This window comes from Apodemus sylvaticus, chromosome 20, assembly GCF_947179515.1.
Source record: "Apodemus sylvaticus chromosome 20, mApoSyl1.1, whole genome shotgun sequence".
Classification (NCBI taxonomy): Eukaryota; Metazoa; Chordata; class Mammalia; order Rodentia; family Muridae; genus Apodemus; species Apodemus sylvaticus.
In genome coordinates, this window is record NC_067491.1 from 41,014,098 (window position 1) to 41,036,694 (window position 22,597).

Genomic DNA, 22,597 nt, shown 5'->3' on the forward strand with positions numbered 1-22,597 from the left:
AGTCCTGTGCACAGAAACTGATTTCCAATATGGAGCACAGAGACAAGTGGCAGCCACTGTAAACTTAATTACTCTATAAGCAGAAACCTCAGGCTCTGCTCTTGGTTTCTTGAACATCTCGGCTGTTTCCACAGGATTAGCACAGTCAACACGTATTTAAAAACAATGGTGGTGTGACTAATTGAAAGAGTTCAGATTAGACCTCCAAATCTTTCCTAAAATAATGCAGTTTTTCCAGAGAGGCAGGGTACAGATCTACGTTGCTTTCCTGGCCCAAGTGTCAGTGACCAGTGTGGCCATGGCACTTAATGCCTAGCAAATCATAAGACATTGTTTCTACCATATTTTATTTTCTTAAAAAAATATTGGAAGATTACTAAAAAGTTGAATATTTTCTGAGACCAACAAGGAAGACTCATCCAAAGGTTACATACTCAAAAATCAGGCCTCTGCTCTGTGAAATTATAGATCTCTGCTTATCTAGGAGCCAAATCACGGTGTCGGCTCTTGCTTGGGAATCAGGGTTCCTTTGTTGTTTAGTTCTAGTCAAAGCATTGTAATGACAGGCAGGGTAGTTATGTGCAGATGTCAAGTGGGAAAACAGGTCAAGAAAGTAGGAAAGAGAGTAGTTACAAAGTCAGGAGAATCCTGTGAGGAAACTAAAACCCGCTGTCTGCGATGGGCTTGGCACTGTCCCTGTCACACGCCGGTTACTTTAAACAAAGGCTGGCAAACTTTTGTAAAGGTTTGACTTCTTAGAGCAGACCACTTTCCATTTCATCTGGTTGCTTCAAAACAGAATATAGGCAGAGCAATTTGTACAATGGTCACTGGACAGTTTTGTTTCTTTCTTCAGAAGGAAACTAGATGATTGGAAAATAATCACCTCTTATTTTAAACAAAGCCATGTAGGCAAATATAGCTTGCTGATGCTATGCCTGTGATGAATACTGAAATAAGGTTGTTGTTGTTGTGGGGAGGGGGGCGGGCTAGGGGGGAAGGACAACTGTCCAGTAGGAGTACTCGGCCTTTGACACTGCACAAGGCACTGCCGTCTACAAAGTTCACTCAAAGATCACGTCATCACAAAGTTCACTCAAAGATCACATCAAGCTGTAATAAATAAATAAAATTAACTACATCACAAAAAAATCCTATATCGCGTATCATTTCCTGTTAGGCTGCATTTATAACTGTCCTTGACTGTATGTGGCCCATGGCCCCAAGGCTGGACATAGCTCAGTTCTAACATATCCTTTCTTTAAAAAAAATGTCCGCATGCGTATTTTGCCACCATGTGTATCTGTGTACCATGTCCAGGCCTGGAGCCAGCAGCAGAGTCAGAGAGAGGGCATCAGAATCCCTGAAACTGAAGTTAAGAAGGCTGTGGGCCACAGGTAGGTGCTGGGAATAGATCCTGGGTCTTTTGCAAGAGCAGACAGTGCTCTTAACCACTGGGCCTCTGTCCAACCCCCAGACACTCCTATCACTGAGTTACGGCCACTGCCAGTACGGTCAGTTGGTGTTTTCCACTTACCCAGATTATTACCTTGTTTAAACTACAAAACACAGCTACTCTTCCACACAAAAGTAACAGAGAAAAGAGTGGTTAGCTGTCATGAATTACCATGAACTTTCATAGGACTAGAATGGTGGAGCATTTCTCTTCTGCAATACAAATCCTCCCCAAACGAACTTCTCGTTTCAATACATGTGTGCCACAAAAATCACATTTATATTCAAGGACTTCAAAACACTCACCCTAGCGCCTGGAAAGAAGGTATGGAAAGTGCCCAGTGCATCGACAAGAACAGCAGTCTGGAGGCCGACTCCCCAATGTAGTGCACATTCAGGTACTCGGGCATAGGAGAAGGCATGGTGAGCTAGCATGAACAGGGATTTAGGTAAATTATCTCATGGTTTCAAGTTCTAAATGATCAGTTCTCTGAAAAACTTGAATATAAATATAACACATCATATAGGAATCTGATATCTTCACCTAAAAAACTTAATATTGAAATCATTCAGGTCACTGGATATTACGGTAGTGCTTAGGAAGCATGAGCAGGTCATGAACTCTGTCAAAGTGACATCCAGACGCTCTCACCTAATGGCTGTCAAGCATGAAGCAATCTGGCTTGCTTTATGAAGTTACTGTCTTGGTGCGTGGGTGTTTTTCCTTCCCCTCTCCCTTCTCTACCAATGGGACACAGTAAATTCCAGCGTCAGAAGCAGTCCTGTATGCACAAGAGCCCCTCATTCAGGCTACAGTTACACCCTCAGAGGTAGCAGGCAGCCAGAGTGACGCAGGCCCGCTGGTGCCAACCGAGGAGAGCATGCGCCCAGACACTGCACAGCAATGGCCCGAAGGAAGCAACATAAAACGTATGGGAACCAGGGTCAACACTAACACCCCTTCAATCCTTCAAAAAGCTGCATTACTCTATCCTAAAATCTTGCTACTAAATACAAAAGTATGTTTAAAAAAGTCTTCTATGGGAAAATATTCATAGGCAAGCAACTCAAAGGCTATTAGTTTGCATTATTATAAACAAGTAAATAAGTGTAAAAATCTGATATTCAGTTTGACCTTAGATAATTATTTTAAGTGTCTGCCCACAATGATACGAAACCATCCATCTAAATACTTCTGAAAGCATTCTGAATACCTCAAGGAGAGATGACACTACGACACGTGACATATGTAAGAACCACTTTTCCTGTTTTGAAGCAATAACACAGACCTCAGTGAGGACCCAGGGAAATGAGTACTCACAGTGACCGATGGCTAATCCAGAGGAAATCTGGCTGATAATCTACTACTGGAAAACTGAGTTACAGCTTGTGACCTTAAACACTGTTGAACACCCTGAATCCAAAAATCTAAACTTGGAACCATTTTAGGATAAATGCTTGATATTTTGGACCTTAGCACCTGCTGGAGTTCTGGATCAACAGTGCTCTACAAGAAGTAACTCTGAATACCCACCCCCAAACCTGAGACACTAATACATTACTGGTTCCAGGCACCATTTCTAAATCTATTCTAGGAAAACACTCATACACACAAGAAGTCATTGTCCAGTGTAAGGATGTCCGTTCTAACAGTGACTAGAGAAAACCCAAATTTCCATCACTAGCAAAAAGAATAATGTCTGCTGTAGAATATCTTAGAAGTATTAAAATTAGTAAGACAAGTTGAGATGATAGTAAAAGGGAAAATCTGCCAGGTGTGGTGGTATAAACCAGTAATCCCAGGTTTGGAGAGGATGAGGCAGAAGGACCACCAGCTTTAAATTGAGGCCAGTCTGGTCTATGCAGGAAGTTCTAAGCAGTCTGGGCTCTGAGGCAAGCTTTGCCCTAAAACAAAACAAAATAAGACAAAACAAACAAAACCCTTCACAGACTCCTAGGTAGAAAAAAAATGGCAAAATAAAATGTAGATGACTAAGTTTCTGCTGAAGCGTGTCCCTCACAGGGACATGGAAGGGCGGGAGACTACAGTTGCTCAACAGAGGCTGCCTGTGGGGTTGGGTGGGGTATGTAGCTGCACCTTATGTATTCTTCTTCCACGTGTGCTCCTGCGTACACATGTGCACATGTGGGAGTGCACAGGCCGGCTGGAAGACAACCTCATTCCCAACACAGCATACTGTTCATCTTTTTGTCGAGAAAGAGCCTCTCACTGGCCTGGAGCTCAAGTTTTGGCCCGCTGGCTAGGGAGACCCGGGGAAGCCAGTCTCTGTCTCCAGAGAGCTGGGGTTACAGATGTGCAGCACCGTGGTTAGCGGCTGTCTTTTTTTTTTTTTTTTTTTTTTTTATTTAACATGGATTCTGGAATTCAAATTCAGGCCCTGGCTTGCAAGACTTTACTGACTGAGCTATCTTTCCAACTGTCAATAATATTTTTCTAGGGGATTAGTATATAGCTTTGATCACATTCTAAAAGGTATCTATGATACCAAAGAGATCAAAACGTTTTCATCAATAAGATAGAAAAGTTCTCTATAAATGTCAGATAAAATATAAAAAACAAGGGCTGGAAAGATGGCTCACTGGTTAGGAGGAGGGGCGGCTTATCCAGAGGAGTCTAATTCCCAGTACCCATATGGTGGCTAGCAACTTTTATATCTGCAGTCACAGGGGATCTGACACCCTCTTCTTACCTCCAAGGGCACTGTTATACATATGCTCTACAGGAATCTATGCAGGCTAAACACCCATACATATAAACATTTTAAAAAAAATAAGTAAAAAAAAGAAAACTTAAAAGTGAAATCAAGATCAGGTAAACAGACCTATAAATTCTAGTGAAATAGAGGCAGTCATTAAAATCTCCCAACCAAGAAATGCTCAGGGTATGATTTCATCACAGAATTCTACCAGACTTTGGAAGAAGAGTTAACACCAATACCCCTCAAACTGTCTCACAATATAGAAACAAAAGGCACATTCCTAATCCATTTGATGAAGCCACAGTCACCCTGATACCCAAACCATAAAAAGACTCAACAAAGAAAGAGAATTTCCCTTAAGAACATAGATGCAAAATACTCAATAAAATACTTGCAAACCAAATCCAAGAACACAAAAAGATCATCCACCATGATCAAGTAGATTTCGTCCCAGAGATGCAGGGATGGTTCAATATACAAAAACCAATAATGTAATCTACCATAAACACACTTACGGTTTAAAGGAACACACACACCACACACACACACACACACACACACACACAATTTCATCTCATTAGACGCTAAGAAAGCCTTTGATAAAATCTAACATCCATGTATGATAAAAGTCCTGAGGAGATGATTAGAAATTCAAGGGAAATGCCTAAATATAATAAAGGCAATTTACAATAAGCCAATAGCCGACATCAAAATTAAATGAAGAGAAACTTAAAGAAATTCTACTATAATCAGGAACAAGACCAAGGTTGACTATTCTGGCTGTTATTTCTACTCAATATAGTACTTGAAGTTCTAGCTTGAACAATAAGACAATTACAGGAGATCAAGGAGATATAAATTGAAAACAAAGAGGCCAAAGTATTGCTATTAACTGATGATATAATATTATATATAAGTGATCCTACGAATTCCACCAGGAAACTCCTGTTTGCCCTAAAACAAAACAAAACAAGACAAAACAAACAAAACCCTTCACAGACTCCTGGGTAGAAAAAAATGGTAGAAAAAAATGTTCTGATAAATACTTTCAATAAACTACCTGGACACAAAATTAACTCAAAAAGATCAGTAGTCCTCCTATATGTATATATGTCAAAAAGTGGAGAGATTTCTCAGCAGTTAGGAAGGAACATAGTTTGCTCTTCCAGAAGATCAGGGTTTGATTCCCAGAATCCACATTATAGTTACTAATCATCAGCAACTTGAGCTTCATGGCAAAAATAGATAGACTGAAAAGGAATCAGGGAAACAGCATCCTTTTAAATAGCCTCAAGTAATATAAAATACCTTAAAGTAACTCTAACCACACAAGTAAAAGACCTGCATGATAAAAACTTTAAGTCTTGGAAGAAAGAAATTAAAGAAGATATCAGAAGATGGAAAAACATAGGAAAAATGGTCATCCTACCAAAAGGAATCTGCAAATTCAGTGTAATCCCCAACAAAATTCCAACACAATTCTTAACAGACTTTGAAAGGACAATTCTCATCTTCATATGGAAAAAAAAAATCAGGATAGATAAAACAATCCTGACCAATAAAAGAACTGCTGGAGGTGGCACCATCCTTAATGTCAAACTACTACTATAGTAACAATAACCACTTGCTATCAGCATAAAACATAAAACAGACATGTTGATGAATGGAATTGAATTGAAGACTCAGGCATAAATATGTACATCTGATTTTTGATAAAGAAGCCAGAAATACACACTGAATAATTTTTTAAAAAAGCATCTTCAACAAATGGTGCTGGTCTAACTGGATGTCTACACATAGAGGAATGCAAATGGATCCATATTTATCACCCTGCACAAAACTCAAGTCCAAGTGGATCAAAGACCTCAACATAAAACCAGATACACTGAGCCTGAGAGAAGAGACAGTGAGGAATATCCTTGAGCACATGGACACAGGAGATGACTTCCTGAACAGAACACAGCACAGGCACTAAGATGAACAATTAACAAACGGAACCTCATAAAACTGAAAGGCTTCTGTAAGACAAGGACACCATCAAAAGGACAAAATGGCAGCCTACAAAATGGGAAAAGATTTTCACCTATTCCACATCAATAGAGGACAAACATCCAAAATGTATAAAGAACTCAAGAAACTAGATATCAAAAACAAATAATCCAATTTGAAAATGGGATACAGATCTAAACAGAAGTCTCAATAGAGGGATCTCAAGTGGCTAAGAAACACTTAAAGAAACGTTCAACATTCTGAGCTCTCAGGGAGATAAAACTCAAAACTATTTTGAGTTTCAAGTGACAGCTCATGTTGGCAAAGACATGGAGCAAGGGGCACTCCTCTGCCGCTGGTGGCTCCTTAGATAATTGGGAATCAATCTACCTCAAGACCAAACCATACTCTTAGGCATATACCTAAAGGATATTCTATCATACTACAAAGACACGTGTCCAATTATGTTCAGAGATGTCCAACAACCAAAGAATAGACAAAGAAAATGTGGTACATTCACACAATGGAGTACTACTCCGCTGACTTAAAAGAAAAAAAAGGTATCATGAAATTTGTAGACAAATGGATGTAACTAGAAAAAAAATTATCTTGAGGTGAGATGACCGAGACCCAGAAAGACAAACATGAGCAGTGCTTTTTCCAGTGGTCCTTAGAGAGGCTTCCTCTAGCTGCAGGCTGCAGATGGGGGAGAGCAGGAACACAGACCCACAGCCAAGCATTATGAGGAGGGGGGGGGGAGAGAGAGAGAAAGAGAGAGAGAGAGAGAGGGAGAGGGCGAGAGGGAGAGAGAACTGGAGGTCATCAGGTCCCTCCCACGAGAGCAGAGAGAATGTCAAGGAAGAGGGTGAGGTTGTGGAGTGAGTCAGAGGGGATTGAGGACACCAGAGGAACATGGCTCACAGAACCAAGGAAGCAGGGCCTAGGTGGACTCACAGAGAGCCTGGGTTGACAAGCATGGGGTCTGTGTGGGTCTGCACCAGGTCTCAGCACATGTTATGGCTGTTATCTGGGTGTTTTGTGGGACTTCTTACAGAAGGAGTAGGTGTAACTCTGACTCTTTTGCCTGCTCTTGGGTCTCTTTTCCTCCGGTTGGGTTGCCTTGTCCAGCCTTGATAGGAAGGCTTTTGCTTTGGCTTATCATGTTAGGTTGTTGTCTCTTGGAGGCCTACTCCTTTCTGAAGGAAAAAGAGAGAGAAAGAAAGAGAGAAAGAGAGAGAAGCTGGGTGAGAGTGGAAGGAGCCAAGGGAGAGGAAACTGTGGTCTGGATGTATTGTATGAGAGAACAATGTATTTCCAATTTAAAAATTCAATAGAGAACAATGTTCTTTATTCAAAATTAGGCACAAAGATTTACCTAATTCTTACAGGAATTGATCTCCTTTTGTTTGTATATTATAATTTCCAATTTTGTGTTTTTATGGTGTGTATGTTTCTTATACATTTCTTTCTACTTCTGGTTTGTTTGATTTTTGCTTGTGAGAGAGAAAGAGACAGAGAGACAGAGAGAGAGGAGTCAGGTGGGGGGAGGATCTGGAATTTGACTCAGCAGTTAAGAGCACTGGCTGCTGTTGTGGAGGACCTGAGTTCAATTCCCAGCACTCGCATCACAGCTCAAAATTATCTATAACTCCAGCTGCAGAGGATCTGGAGTTTTTGAGACAGAGTGTTGCCACATAGCATATTCTGGTCGTGAAGGGCAGTCCTCTTACGCATTGCGATGACAGACAAGTATTCTACGTTGTTGGTTCATGGCATCCCTTGTTTATAGGACTGATTATCCTGGTCAATCCCCCTACTTCTGCTCCCCACAATCACCTCAGGCAGTTTTATATGGTATACATGGGAGAATAAACCTTGCAAAAACTCATTTGACTTGTTGAGAGAGGTGAATTCTCCTTCAAGGTTTCATGACTCTGGATTAGTCATCCAACACACTGATGGATCGCTGTGAACATGAGGAGATGCTGTCTCAGGACTCAAGTCTCAACAGTGAGAACTGTGGTCAGGGTTGGGACTGGCCTGAGCAAGAGGTGACAGAGACTTGACTCGGAGTGGGAAGGGCCTTGAAAGGTCACATGACAGAGCCTGAAATGATTCCCACATGAGCAATGGAAGCTATGGAATATATTGATTGATTGATTTAAGTGACAGGGCCTTGTTATAAATTGTCAAGTGACATAGTGGGGTGATTCTTAACAAAGATTACAGTGGTTTCAGAATCCAGGACAAGATGGAGAAGATATAAGGAACATCAAATATTATTGTGACAATTCAAGCTTGAACTTTTTTTGTTTTTTTTTTTTTTTTTTTTGTTTCTTTTGGATTTGGTTTTTTTTTTTTTCCGAGACAAGGTTTCTCTGTGTAGCCCTGGCTGTCCTGGAACTCACTCTGTAGACCAGGCTGGCCTTGAACTCAGAAATTTCGCCTGCCTCTGCCTCTGCCTCCTAAGTGCTGGGATTAAAGGCGTGCGCCACCACCACCCAGCTTCAAGCTCGAATTTTAAAAGAGCTTTTAACTATAGCGATGGAAATAAACAAGAAGGAGAAAATTCAAGTAACAGATGAGCATGGGCAGTTACGGGTGGAGGAGAGTCACATCTATGGGTAAGACAGGTTATAGGATCAGTTTCCATGTCAGCTTTTAGAACCCACCTCATTCTTGTCCCATATATTTACTTTAAATGACAGAAGTCCTATTTACCTTAGTTATTCTTATAAGAATGATGTGAAAGAGATTTGTGAAATTATAACTCAAAGTCCTTAAACAAAAGTATCAATTATTATTACTATCCTAGATTCTTTACCTCCTCTACTTACTATATCAGATACTTTCTCCTTACTACATTTAGGCTGCTTTTAATACGACTAAAATATACAAATCTTAGTTCAACTACAAACTGAGAATAAAATCTTCAGCTCAGGCTGGAGAGATGGCTCAGTGGTTAAGAGCACTGACTGCTCTTCCAGAGGTCCTGAGTTCGATTTCCAGCAACCACATGGTGGCTCACAACCATCTATAATGGGATCTGATGCCCTCTTCTGTTGTGTCTAAAGAAAGCAACAGTGTTACTAATATACATAAAATAAATAAATCTTAAAAAAAAAAAAAAAGGAACAAAAACCTTCAGCTCATCTGGGAGACCAAGGCATGGCTCAGCTGAAAGAGCAGATATGAGAATGTGCAGATTACACCAGCCAGGCAGAGCAGTGGGGAACCAAGTCCTGCTTTGCCCAGGGATTAAGACAGAAGTCATGATCTAAATGAGGATGTCCGCCCCAGACTCAGGCTGAGAACCCCAGCCCAAGAACAGACCAGGAAGTGACTGTTGGAACCACTGAAAAGAACCCTCTTCCCAAGACTGGAAGCAGGAGTGGAGAGAGAGCCCACCAACTCCACAAAGGAAAGCCGAAGTTTGAATTCATTTAACTCTCTGTCCGAAGCATTTATTTCCTCCAGTTAAGAATATGGGAACCGCTCTACGCAGGTTGGCCGCTGCTGCCTAGAGCAGCCACGTGGCCTGGCTTGCACTGGGCCTCAGGCTACAGCTCTCTTGTCCTCCCTCCAATCTAAGTCCAGAGCAGGAAATGAAACTGAGAACACAAAAGAATGTATTTTACTTAGAATATGAACGAACAATGGGAAAGAGTCTCTGCCTTGATCCCTTGTCTGCAGCTCCAACAAAATGGCGTTAATCCTTCTCGTTACCTTTTCTTATATCACGCAGGAAAACGTCCCCTGTGAGGTGCACATAAGATGCTTGAACTATTTCCTCCAAGTTATCTTTAGTAAGGTTTTATATGAGAATTGGTTTCCCTGATTACTTAATTGGTGTATCACGTTACAGCAATTAAGCCACAGTGAATTTTTCTGTGGCTAGTTCAACCAGGCTGAATTTTGAAGTACCAATCTTATGTGGTGCTTTAGTCTATGATACATTGACCTTCTGTCTATTATTTTTAATGGGTGAAACACATAGTTATTGACAGTACAGACATTTATCATGTAACAGCTAAAAATGTTTTTCCTAAGAAATGTTGGAAGGTTTATAATCTATTGTAAACCATTCTCACATGTGTTCTGGAACTGCTATGTATTGCTAAGTATAATCTCCATCCCCTTGCTCAACCCTTCCTAATAGTATTCACAGCGGGCAGAGCAAAGATCCCAGCAGGGGGTCCGCTACCATATTAATGAGGTCTCCGTGGTGAGCACCTCCAAGTTCTGTTGGGCATATTAATTTGGATAACATCTCATTTCTAACAGTCCACCTGCATTGCTGCGGTCATGGGCGTGTACTGAGGCTGAGCTGAGCCGTGGTACGGGTTGCGTAGCATCTGTTGGGGCATGGACATGGGGTAGATGTCGCTTTCATGCCTAGCACCACTGCAAAATGTATTTAGGAGAACAAACGTAATTTCAAATGCTCCTTTTCCAAAATGGTTTTAAAACAGATGCAGACCGGAGGCTAAAATGCATTAAGTGACGTGCGCCCTCACGTGACAACAATGAAGGGTAGCTAGGGTAAGGGCACACACATTTATCATTTTTATCATTTCTAACCTAAGAGCAAAATATCTGGGTCTTAGACACCAATTAATGCTTAAAAAGTGATAGGCAGGCATTGAACAAAGTGGTGCCTTCAGTTCTCAATAACTGCCTACGCTTAAAGAAAAAAGGAAAAAGCTACCGAGTCTAAAATCTAACCAACTAATTGCGCTGAAACATAGTTTCAGTTCTGAAATTCCACCAGGAATTTGCAAACTTCTCACTTTAAAAGTGTAACAGGTCAATTTTGATGGTTGAAAGGAAGATGGACATCAAACAGTCACATGACATAAAGAGATTAAGGATACCCTGAAAGCTACATGCGCCTCGCTGAGCAGCGGCCCCTCTCTCCCCACGCAGCTCGGTTCTCCTGCGATTAGATGCATGCTTCCTTCCATGCCCTCTTCTGAGCTCTGGCAAGCAGGGCTTTCTCCAGGAGTCAATGCTTTCGCGAGAGTGTCAAAAGCCCTGTAAGGAGACCGCAGAAGCTGTGAGCTTGGCCAATCTCCAACAATACAATGAAATTCTTAGGCAAAATTCTGGAGTTAAGATTTAAGTCAAGGGACGGTGGGAATAGTGTAGAAGGCTGTCTAGCATGCATTAGGCCCTGGGTTTAGAACCGAGGACAATGGAGAGGGAAGCTAAAAATTCTTTTGCAAATAGGGAAGGGTTATGGTTCAGTGGTAGAAGGCTTGGGACAGGAGGCCCTGGAACCCAGCTCCAGTGCCACAGTCTGACAGAGGTGTGCACACACAAAGCAAGAAAAGAACAACTAAGCATGCTTCTGAAAAGAGCTTTCTTGTATGACAGACTGACCGCTGGATTGCAGCAACCTTTGGCACTGTTTCAAAAGTCAACAAGTTAAACTTAGTAAGTGTACTTCGAGGAGTATTACATACTACCAAGAAATTACAATCTCTTCACGTATGAGAGTAATCCTCACACTTATTCCTACATATACGAATCATTTGTGCCAGACTTCAGCACTAATTTTATGAGATACACTTATTGCTTGTGAAACTCAGAATGGAGTGTGTTTGACCTGTGCTAACTACAGATTTTCAGTTTAACCTTATAGTACCTTACCTTTTTTTTTTTAAATCTTACAGAAATACTGTTTCTAGAAACTTTCATAGATAGACTTTAATGTAAAGGCATTTTGGTCAATTAAAATGAGACTCAGAAGATGAGACCACGCAGACCCTACCTTGAAACATCACCATTGGTCTGAATATCGTGATGAAATGCACCAAAGGACGTATCGCCATTGCGTAAGCTCTGCACCACAGGCATGTCCCCGCCACAGTGAGAAAGGTCTTTAGTTTTGCCGAGATTCGCTAATGACGTGACCACACTAGCCAATGTGCTTAAGTCTCCCTGACACGATTCAGCCTTTAAGAAAAGAAGAAATCACTAACATTTTGCAAGGTGGTACTGATATATTTTAAAACCTTAAATATCAAGTTCTAGGTCGTGAAATACTAAAAGAAAAGCATATTAGTAAATTAAATTGATGAATACAGCAGCTGGTTTCTGTAATCCCGCAAATCACGAAGGTTGAGGCAGAAGGATTGCCACAAATGGAAGGCCAGCGTGGGTTACACAGTGAGCTCTAGACCTTCCTGGGCTATAGAGAGCCTGCCCGAAGAGAGAGAAAGAGACAGAGACAGAGAGACAGAGACAAACTGAGTCTTGAGGAAAATACAGGCTTTAAAATAGATACGAGTTCTTATAAAAGTTTAAAACAAAAATCATACTATTCTACTTACTAGCTAATCTATCCAAGTCATAGTTACTTTCTCCTTAAAAAGAAATTAAATCAGCTAAAAATTTGAATTCTTTTTAGCATTGACTTAATATTACTAGAATTTCCACATTTTCTTTAACATCAAAAGAATTAATTTTATGTGCATGGGTGTTTTGTCTGCATGTATATCTGTTCGCCACCTGAGCTCTAGTGCTGGGAAGTGAGGGTCTTCCATGTGAGCAGTGAAGGCTCGTAACCTCTAAGATATCTCTTTTCTCCAGGCCCAAAGACTTAGTTTTATTTCTTAACTACTGTGTGTTTACATGTGTGTAGGTGTGGGTATATTGAGATGAGTGTGGGTGCTTGTGGGACCAGCTAAGAGCACTGGATCCCCAGGAGGTGGAGTTACAGACAGTTGTGAGCCGCCTCATGCAAAGGCTGGGAAATGAATTCTCATCCTCCGTGAGAGCAATCTGTGCTCCTAACCACTGGGCCATCTTTCTAACCCCTCAAAACTTCTGACCGAACAAGCTGGTATGGGATATAAATGCATCGGCTGCCCCTCTTTTCTCAGAAGCATTCTGCATACCACTCGGGAGCTAAAGTCACTGCACAGGAAGAGCAGGGGCACTTGGATTTACCTTAATTTTCTGATAACATTTATTTTAAAATGAAAGAAACTGGGAACAGTTTTAAATGTTTGTTGCTTTTGTGTTAGAGATAAGATTTTAGTAGCCTAATAGTGGAAATTTTTTATCCAGTAAGTTTAGCTTCAGAAACATGAATTAGAGGCTGGAGAGATGGCTTAGTAGTTAAAAGTCCTGACTGCTCTTCCAAAGGTCATGAGTTCAATTCCAGCAACCGCATGGTAGCTCACAACCACTTTTATAGTGGGGTCTGATGCTATTTTCTAGCGTGCAGGCATACATGCAAATAGAACACTCATATACATGAGCACATAAATAAATAGAATCTTCTGAAAAAGGAAACAGGAATTATTGCTCTGCAGTAGACAGAGCACGGGATGAGTGAGACTAAAGGCTCAGACTCCAGCAGAATGGGGGAGGGAGGCCTTTAAATTATGCTGCATACCTTATCTGGTGTCATTAGCATAGCTGGCTCTGTTTTTATTCCAGACGGATGAATATTAACAAACATTCCTGAATCCAACAGACCAGTTGACCTGCAACAAATGAGGCACAGGTTTTAGTCTTAGTAGCTCTGGGAAGAGAAGCAAACGAAGCATTGATTAACGTCAGCTGTAGGGCACCTGGCAGTCTCGCTGTCCGTCACAAAGGTTGGCGTTGCAGCCAGAGGGCTTCGGAGGTCTTTGCGGATGTAGATTTTTTCTGTCGAAGCTGCACAGTTGGAAGATTTTTCTCGGGACACTTCAATGGGTTTTCTTTCACACTGAACGGCTACAAAAACATGTTAGATAATTACACTACAATACAGACTCAATGGAAATCTGTAAATCTAAGCTTCTTCTTTCTAACATGGTTAATGAGAGAGATACTTGCTTCCAGCTGAATTCCAAAGACAGCCACCAATCTTTACAAAATCTATGCACGTTCAACATCACTGCTCCCTGTCTTAGCATTCTGACTGTTGTGAACAGACACCATGACCAAGGCAACTCTTTAACATTTAATTGGGGTTGGCTTACAGGGTCAAAGATTCAGTCCATTAACCTCAAGGTGGGAGCATGGCAGTGGACGTCCAGGCAGACACGGGGCTGGAGGAGCTCAGAGTTCCACCTCTTGTTCTGAAGGCAGTTAGAAGAATGGATTCCAGGAAGCCAGGACAAGGGTCTTAAAGCACACCCCCACAGTGCCACACTTACTCCAAGAAGGCCACATCTCCTAATACTTCCACTTCCTGGGCCAAGCAGATTCAAACCACCACACTCCCTATTAGTAAAACTGGTTAACTTACCTGTTATTCCCACCTCTCTCTATTTCAGTCTTAAAGCCCATATCCATAGTGACACACTTACTCCAACAAGTGCATACATACTTCAACAAGGCCAAATAGTGCTACTCCTTGGGCCTACTATATTCAAATGGCCACGTTCTGCTCCTTAGCCCCCATAGGTCAAACATATGAGTCTATGGGGGGCCATACCTAAACAGAGCATAATGCAAAATACATTTACACCGACTTCATAGTCCCCATAGTTCATAGCAGTCTCAACAGTGTAAGAAGTCCAAAGTTGAAAGTCTATTCTGAGATTCATCCAATCACTTAACTGTAATCCCCAAAGCAAGACAGGAAACCAACTGGGCAAACTTCAAACTCTGCATCTCCATGTCTGATGTCAAAGTGCTCTTCAGATCTTCAACTCCTTTTTCATCTTTGTTATCTTTGTTGACTGCAACAAACTTCTTTCTCCTGGGTTGGTTTCACTTTGTTAGCAGCTTTCCTCAGCAGATAGTCCACAGTTCTGGTATCTTGAACATCTTGGGGATCTCCAAGGTAACTTCAACATTACCGCTTATTGTTCCAATATCTGGGATCCACACATGATCTTCTGGGCCCCTCTAAAGGGCTGGCATCAGCTCTGCCCTCTTCTCCAGCTCTGCCCTCTGTAGCACTTAGGCTTTGGTTGACTCCACTTTGCTGCTGCCACTGTTCTTGGTGGTCATCCTGTGATACTGGCATCTCTAATATACCGTGGTCTTCTGCTACAACTAGGCTTCACCAATAGCCTCCCATAGGCTCTCTTCCTGGTGGCAGACCTCAAATCCTTTGCATGACCCCTTTAATCTTGGGCCATCAATTGTAACAAAGGCTGCACCTTTACCAATGGCCTTCCATGACCTTCCACAGTGCCGAACCTCAGCTGCTTTCCATGACCCCTTCATGCCTTCAAAACCAGTACCACCTGGGTGATTCTTATATGTTACCAAGTACAGTTACAATACAATGAACAACCTTGGCTATCTCAGGTACACAGCTTCTTTGTGCTCTCAGAAAATACTTCCCACAAGAGTTTACCTCAGTGATGTTGGTCTCTTCTTAATCACTGCTAATTTCTTAGCTCCAGCTAACCAGTATCAAATGTCCCAGTGGTCCCTTCTATTCTTGGCTCTAAAGCCAGAGCCACAAGGCCGAAGTTGCCCAGTTTTGCTGCTCTCTGGGGCTGGAACATGCTCCCCCTTGTTCTATTACATTATCTCCAGCTTTCTGTTTTCCAACTCCTTCACTGCCTAAGCTCGGCTGTCCTGAAATTTGCTCTGTAGACTGACTTTGAACTCAGAGATCTGCATGGTTCTACCTCATGAATGCTGGGATTAAAGATGTGTACCACCACGCCTGGATTTAAGCTTTTTCTCACCTAGAACCTGCTCTATCCTAGGATGGCCTTGTCTCCTGGATCTGTCTGGCTTGGTCTCCTGGGATTCAAGGTGTGTAACACCAAGCCTGAGCCCAAGCTTTTCATGGCCGCTGTTCTTCAAGATCTAGCCTCAAGATCATGATCACAAGTGTTCTCTTCATTTCTGGATTGTAGTTCACCCCAGATTGAAAGTCCAAACTATCCCTTGTTCAACTGCAAACACAAACAGTAAGCTTAGCTGGGTGGGATCTTGCCTTGAGATCACCACTCCTTTAGTCTCTTTATCTCCTTGAACACAAGATTGAGTTCAGTTTCACTTCCTGGTTTTCCTTTATTACTTGAACCATACATTTTTTTTCCTTTCTCAGCTTGCTATGCCTGTTCAAAATGTTCTTCATGAACATTTCTTCATGTTCTTCATGAGCCTTTACCAGAGAACAAAGTCTCTACTGGGCTTTTTTGAGACTTCCTTTGTCAATGCAATTAATATAAATCTCTTTACCTTAGCCTCAGGTAGACTCTTCACACAAGGCAAAAAACAACCACATTTTCCACCAAAATATCACAGGAACAGTCTCTCAGCCACATATTAAAATTCTTCTCCTCTGGAACCTCTAGAGCCGGGCTTCCACAGTTCAAATCACCCTCAGCAATAAAATCTTCCATATTCCTACTAGACTGGTCCATTAAGCCCCACTTAAAGCATTCCACTGCTTCCCAAATCCAAAGTCCCAAAATCCACATTCTTCCAAACAAAGGCATGGTCAGGCATATCACAGCAATACCCTAGTCCCTGGTACCAACTTCTGTCTTAGCATTTTACTGCTTTCAACAGATACCATGACGAAGCCATCTCTTATAAAGGACGACATTTAATTAGGGTGGCTTATAGGTTCAGAGGTTCAGTCCATTGTCATCATGGCAGGAACATGGCGGCATGCAGGTAGGAGCTGAGAGTTCCATCTCTTGTTATGAAGGCAGCTGGGACCACGGCCACAACCACAGTGACATACTTACTCCAAGAAGGCCATACCTCCAAATAGTGCCACTTCCAAATTTACCTGTTATTCCCACCTTTCTACAATCTTTCAGCACTCGAATGGAAGAAAAATAGAACTCTTAAAAAAAATCTCACTATCAAGAAGGAAGAACTGAAGTGACATGTCCCTTGTATATATAGAACTAAAGAAAAAGAAAGTTAATCAATTGAAGATAATACTAATAGAAGAAGCCTAAGTGGTACCTTTCTAGTTAAAAAAAAATCTATATTAGACATAAGTTCATCTGTACAAAATGAGATATCTGTGAGAATCTTGTAATACCTAAAGAGGAGGTAAAACATTTTGCTAAGTTCATAGTTTCTTTTGGGGCTGAGGGGAGAGCAAACTGTCAAAAAATTGCAGGCACCCCTTAGTTGTCCCTGTGCTTTGCTGAGTTTCCAACCTTCCTCTGTTACGATGGCAGCAGTGTAACCAGTCACAGAGAACTGGGTTGAGATTGTGCTGATACATTCTACTGTTTAGCCCATGGACAGATCAGCTGCTGTTACCGAGACCACATTTTGGGCATTGGTCACAAAGCACACTGCTGTCTAGCTGCTTTAACTATACACAGTTTTTAATGATACACAGTTTTAAGATTTATAATATAACACTAACAATGCTACTGAAAAGTTGGGAAAGGCAATAAAATCACTAAAAATTCTATCATGCACATTACATTTCTTAAATTCTGAGACAACTTACAAAAATCATTTGAGTGCTACGTGTCAAATGATATGCTTATCAAAATTATTTGCTTACTAAATAATAAATACATATATGTGTATATCCTATTGTTAGTTGGACAGCTTTGGATTAAAAGGCACATGCCATGGTTTGAACAAGAAGAGCCTTGCTGGAGAAAACATGTCCTTGTGAGTGAATCTGGAGGGTTTATGCACTCACTCCACTTCCTCTTGGGGCTAAAATGTGATCAGCTTGCTTCGTGGTCCTGCCAGCTCAGTGTGCTTTCCCGCCCTCTGGAACCATAAACCCAGATAACCTTATTCTTCCTTTAGTTCTTTTTGTTGTGACATCTTGTCACAGGGACAGAAAAGTAGCTACTTCAACACGTATACTTGAGCTGCTTAAATGTGCTAACTCCTATGCAGTTTCCATTCGCTGAAGTGTTAAAACCCACCCCTCTCTTACAGCAAGTACATACAGTCTTGTTTCATCCCAAAGGCAATGCATCGCTGGAGCCTGCAGTACTGGCAGCGGTTTCGGTGGTGCTTATTAATAATACAGTCTTTGGATCCTCGACACGAGTAGACTAGATTTTTTCGGATACTTCTTTTAAAAAATCCTTTGCAGCCTTCACAAGTTATTGCTCCGTAATGGCGTCCTAGAGGTGAAATATTTTAAAACATACAGGATTTATTTAAGTAGAAAATCAAACAACCATATCTGGTGGTAAGTTTAATAATGATACAGTTTTAAATTTTATAATGTAACATTCAAAATGTTAGAGTGCATAAAAATGAAAACAAAATTTAAATCCTGTGCTGGTGATTTAATAAGCATTAAATAGGAAAGACAATAAAATCATTATCAAAAATTCTATTATGCATGTTAAAATTTTTAATTCTGAGAAAACTTACAAATAATAGTTTGTCATATATTGTATAACAGTGTGTGGGTTTTTTTGTTTGTTTGTTTGTTTGTTTGGACTTTTTTGTTCTTTTTCTTTTCTTCCTTCTGAGGACCAAATATAGCACCTTATACGTGTTAGAAAAGCATTCTACCAATGATCTGCATCCTTGGCTATAACAGATATTTTAATATTAAAGCTATATGGTCTAGAAAAGTAAAAAGTGATACCTAGTCATGGAAATATAATTATCTTTCTTTGTGAGTTCTACTTTCAAAATTTTTGAGTAAAACTCAAAACTCAGCTCTCTGGGGCCAGAGAGATGAACTAGCAGTTAGGGGCACTTGCCGCTCTTACAGAAAGTCCAGGGTCAGGGCCCCCACCCACCATGCTTTGGTAGCTCTAGTTCCAGAGAACTGACAATCTCTTCTAGCCCACACAGGTGTTGGGCACACACACCCATGCATACACATATGCACATATGAGTATACACACATACACACATATGTGCACACACAATATTAACAAATTAATGCAATGAAATTTCAAAAAAGAATTAACAAAACCAAGCTGGGCCCTTAACCTCTGTCCCATTGCAAGCTGTGCATATATATGACCAGAGGCTGAGTGTGTGTCTCTGACAGGAAGTAAGGAAAGGTCAGAACTTAAATGACTTATCTCTGAGCACTTATGACCAACTTATGACCACCGAGTCTGTCTTGGACAGACCCTATCTGATGGAGAAGCTAGTCAGGGTTGGGCCTGATTCATTCTTGGATAGGAAAATAACTAAGTCTGCTGTTATTCAGAACAGCAAATAAATGTTAACCAAATAATCTTCTACTTCTGAAACTCAGTGTCATCTAAATTCCTGGAGCAGGGTTTGGGGAAGTGTAATAACAATATATTAACACCATAATGTATTATTAAAGGCCACAATTCAATTTTCAATGATTCCTTTGGCAAATTTAATTTTTACATTTAAAACTTTTCTATGTGTTTACTTCTAAACAGTGAAACCAAAACAAATATTTTATACTATTATAAATCAAATTAATTGACACTGAAGAAAAAAATAAAACAAAACAAATAAAAACCAGAGAGAGAGAAGTGAAGTTTTATAGACCACAAATATGAAGCCTAAAAACAACATATTCTTCTGTTTATTCTTTAATAAAAATAAACTGTTTTAGAGGAAACACAGCTGAGGATCAGTTACTTTGACAGTTTAACATACACAGGATTATTTTTAATCATACCTGATGCTTTGTCTCCACACACAACACAAAGATCAAAAACCTTATTTGGTCCATGGTCAGGAGAATTTTCTGTTAAGAGCTTTTAAAAGAAGAAAAATATTATTAATTGCAACAGCTCCAAGCTGCCCAAATGGAAAGAATACAGAATTGGAGTTACTTCTTACTGTGACCTGAATTATTCTTAAAACTAAGAATCCTATTAATATGAATATACAGTTAAGCTAGTGTTCTTTCATACATAGGTAAAAACTTCAGTGTTATACAGGCAAAAACCATAAGTATGTATGTTTTCACTTCTTCCACCGCAATCACAATTCCATTAAGAACCAAAATGAGGGTTGGAGAGATCGCTCAGTGGTTAAGAGCACTGACTGCTCTTCCAGAGGTCCTGAGTTCAAATCCCAGCAACCACATGGTGGCTCACAACCATCCGTAATGAGATCTTATGAACCTCTTCTGGTGTGTATGGAGAGAGCAATGGTGTACTCGTATACATTAAATAAATTAATCTTTAAAAAGAAAAAAATAAATAAAACAAAATGATTGGCCTGGATGATACAACGTTTAGATCCTAGTATTGTGGGGTGGGGTGGGGAAGCCAGGTGGATCGTCGTGAATTCAAGGCCAGCCTGCTCTACTTAGTTAATTCCAGTCCAGCCAGAGCTACATGGTGAAACTCTCTCAAAATCAGCATACCAAAACCCAACTGGTGGTGACCTGTGGTTAAGAACACTTGTTGCTCTTGCAAAGTGGGTTCAGTTCCCAGCACCCACATGAGGAATCCATAACTGATGGGTAAGTCCAGTTCCAGGACCGATGCCATCTTCTGGCCTCCACAGGCACCTGCATACACACGTGTTGTGCATACACCTGTGTTGTGCATACATGTCCTCAGGTATATACATACATATGAAATAAATAAATATTTTTTTAAAAGCTTAACACACAAATACATGAGTAAGCCACTCATACACATTGATGTTATTCATATAAAATATGTGTAATTATTCTAAAAGGTATAAGACCTTTCACGACATTTGTCTTTGACAGTTCAGAACCCTTCCAAACTAGCATTGAATGGCATGGCGTTCAGAAACACTTAACACAGCTGGATGCGGGGGATTCGCATCTGTTGTGGGTTTAAATAAAAAGATAGTTGTGGATTTTAAAAGAAATAGTTGTGGATTCTTTTTTTTTTTTTTTTTTTCGAGACAGGGTTTCTCTGTATAGCCCTGGCTGTCCTGGAACTCACTCTGTAGACCAGGCTGGCCTCGAACTCAGAAATCCGCCTGCCTCTGCCTCCCAGAGTGCTGGGATTACAGGCGTGCGCCACCACCGCCCGGCTTGGATTCTTTTTTAAAAAAAAAAAAGAAAAGGAGTTATACATAAATGGTATCAATGGGAGTAATTATACTTATGCAATTATGACTCCTATATGAAGACACCACATAAGTGGCCATTAGTGAGATTAGCAAGGTGCTGTTGGGTAAACTACTAAGCCTATTAAATTATATCAGGAGCTCATCACTAGGTATAGTTATTAGGATGCTAGCAAAGAGTTCTAGTTTCTTCTTTCAGATTTACTTTTATATTGATCTTTGTTTCCCCGTATAAGAGAAGAGACATTGTTTACCATCATTTACCTGGAGGTGTGGTGCGGAGAGATCTGGACTGGTAAAAAACAACTGGTTGACACCGGCAGCGTCTGGAGTTGCGAGGAAGACTTTCCCCTGGGCGGACCCCTCATGGTTTGCCAGGATAAACTGCTTGCCCTGTGTGCTGTGGTCAAGTGCTGTCACGATTTGGATTTTCTGTCCAGTCTGCTGCTCTGTAACAATCTAACACAACCATGGCACATTAATAATTTGTTTAACTCAATCAGGTTTGTTTACTTTTTGAGACGGGTCTGGCTAGGTAGCCAGACTGGCCTTGAACCCATGGCCTGCTGCCTCAGCCTCCGGAGTCCTGGAGAGCAGGGATGCACTACTGTGCCTGACTTTTATGTTCTTTAATGAATCAATTTTAACCTCAAAACAAAGCTAGAAAAGCCAGTTATATTCCTTTTAAATGGCAACACTATGTCTAATGAAATTCTGCTAGAAGCCAGCATGTGTGAAATTTGCAAAGGTACAATGGCAGGTTAGTTGACGTCACTGTTTTAATTTCCTCCTTCTTTCACTATGTCTCACTTACACCACTGGTTCTCAACCTATGGGTTCCACCCCTTTGGGGAATGCAAGAGACCCTTTCACAGGGCTTGCCTAAGACCATTGAAAACACAGAGGCTTACATCACGAGTCACAAAAACAAAATTATGGTTATGAAGTATCAACGAAGATAATTTCATAGTTGGGGTCACCACAACATGAGGAACTGTACTAAAGGGTCGCAGCATTAGGAAGGTCGAGAACCACTGGCTTAGACCAACACCGATTTGTTGTTCTGGGTTATTAGATACAACTGTGAAAGCTTTGTCTTTGCCCTCACAGAACTTCTACATGAGTGGGGAAAGACTGATAACAAATCAGTGTCGTAGGTATCCTAAGTGCTGTGGAAGAAAGAAAGCAAAGAAAGGTGAAAGATGGAAAACACAGCCAGTATTAGAACTACAGAGCATCCCAGACACAGGAAGCAGAGCGTGCAAGGCCGCTCTGAGGAATCAGGGGATGTTTCATGCATCTGAGGGACCAATCACAGCAAGGGAGGGAGCCTTGTGGATGACAGGCAGTGGAGAACAGATTATAGCCTGGCTCCCTAGGACCCGCCAAGCCTAGATTTCCCACCATGCAAAACCGAGTCACACCTTAGGGCAGTGGTCCTCAGCGTTCCTACTGTCGCGACTCTTTAACACTGTTCCTCGAGTGGAGGTGACCCCTGATCATAAAAGTATTTC

General features: G+C 41.0%; 1 protein-coding gene across 3 annotated transcripts in view; it reads right to left on the bottom strand.

Annotated features, from left to right (window-relative positions):
- Nr2c1 (nuclear receptor subfamily 2 group C member 1) overlaps positions 1–22,597 on the bottom strand; it is a 52,146-nt gene that overhangs the window by 13,955 nt on the left and 15,594 nt on the right. For all 3 annotated transcript variants that reach the window (XM_052165543.1, XM_052165544.1, XM_052165545.1), the window contains 8 exons: positions 21,348–21,542; positions 19,705–19,783; positions 18,020–18,199; positions 13,748–13,895; positions 13,570–13,660; positions 11,938–12,122; positions 11,039–11,198; positions 1,762–1,883 (listed from right to left, as the gene is read on the bottom strand). In XM_052165543.1, the coding sequence (XP_052021503.1) occupies positions 1,762–1,883; positions 11,039–11,198; positions 11,938–12,122; positions 13,570–13,660; positions 13,748–13,895; positions 18,020–18,199; positions 19,705–19,783; positions 21,348–21,542 (1,160 nt within the window). The remainder of the gene's footprint in view (positions 1–1,761; positions 1,884–11,038; positions 11,199–11,937; positions 12,123–13,569; positions 13,661–13,747; positions 13,896–18,019; positions 18,200–19,704; positions 19,784–21,347; positions 21,543–22,597) is intronic.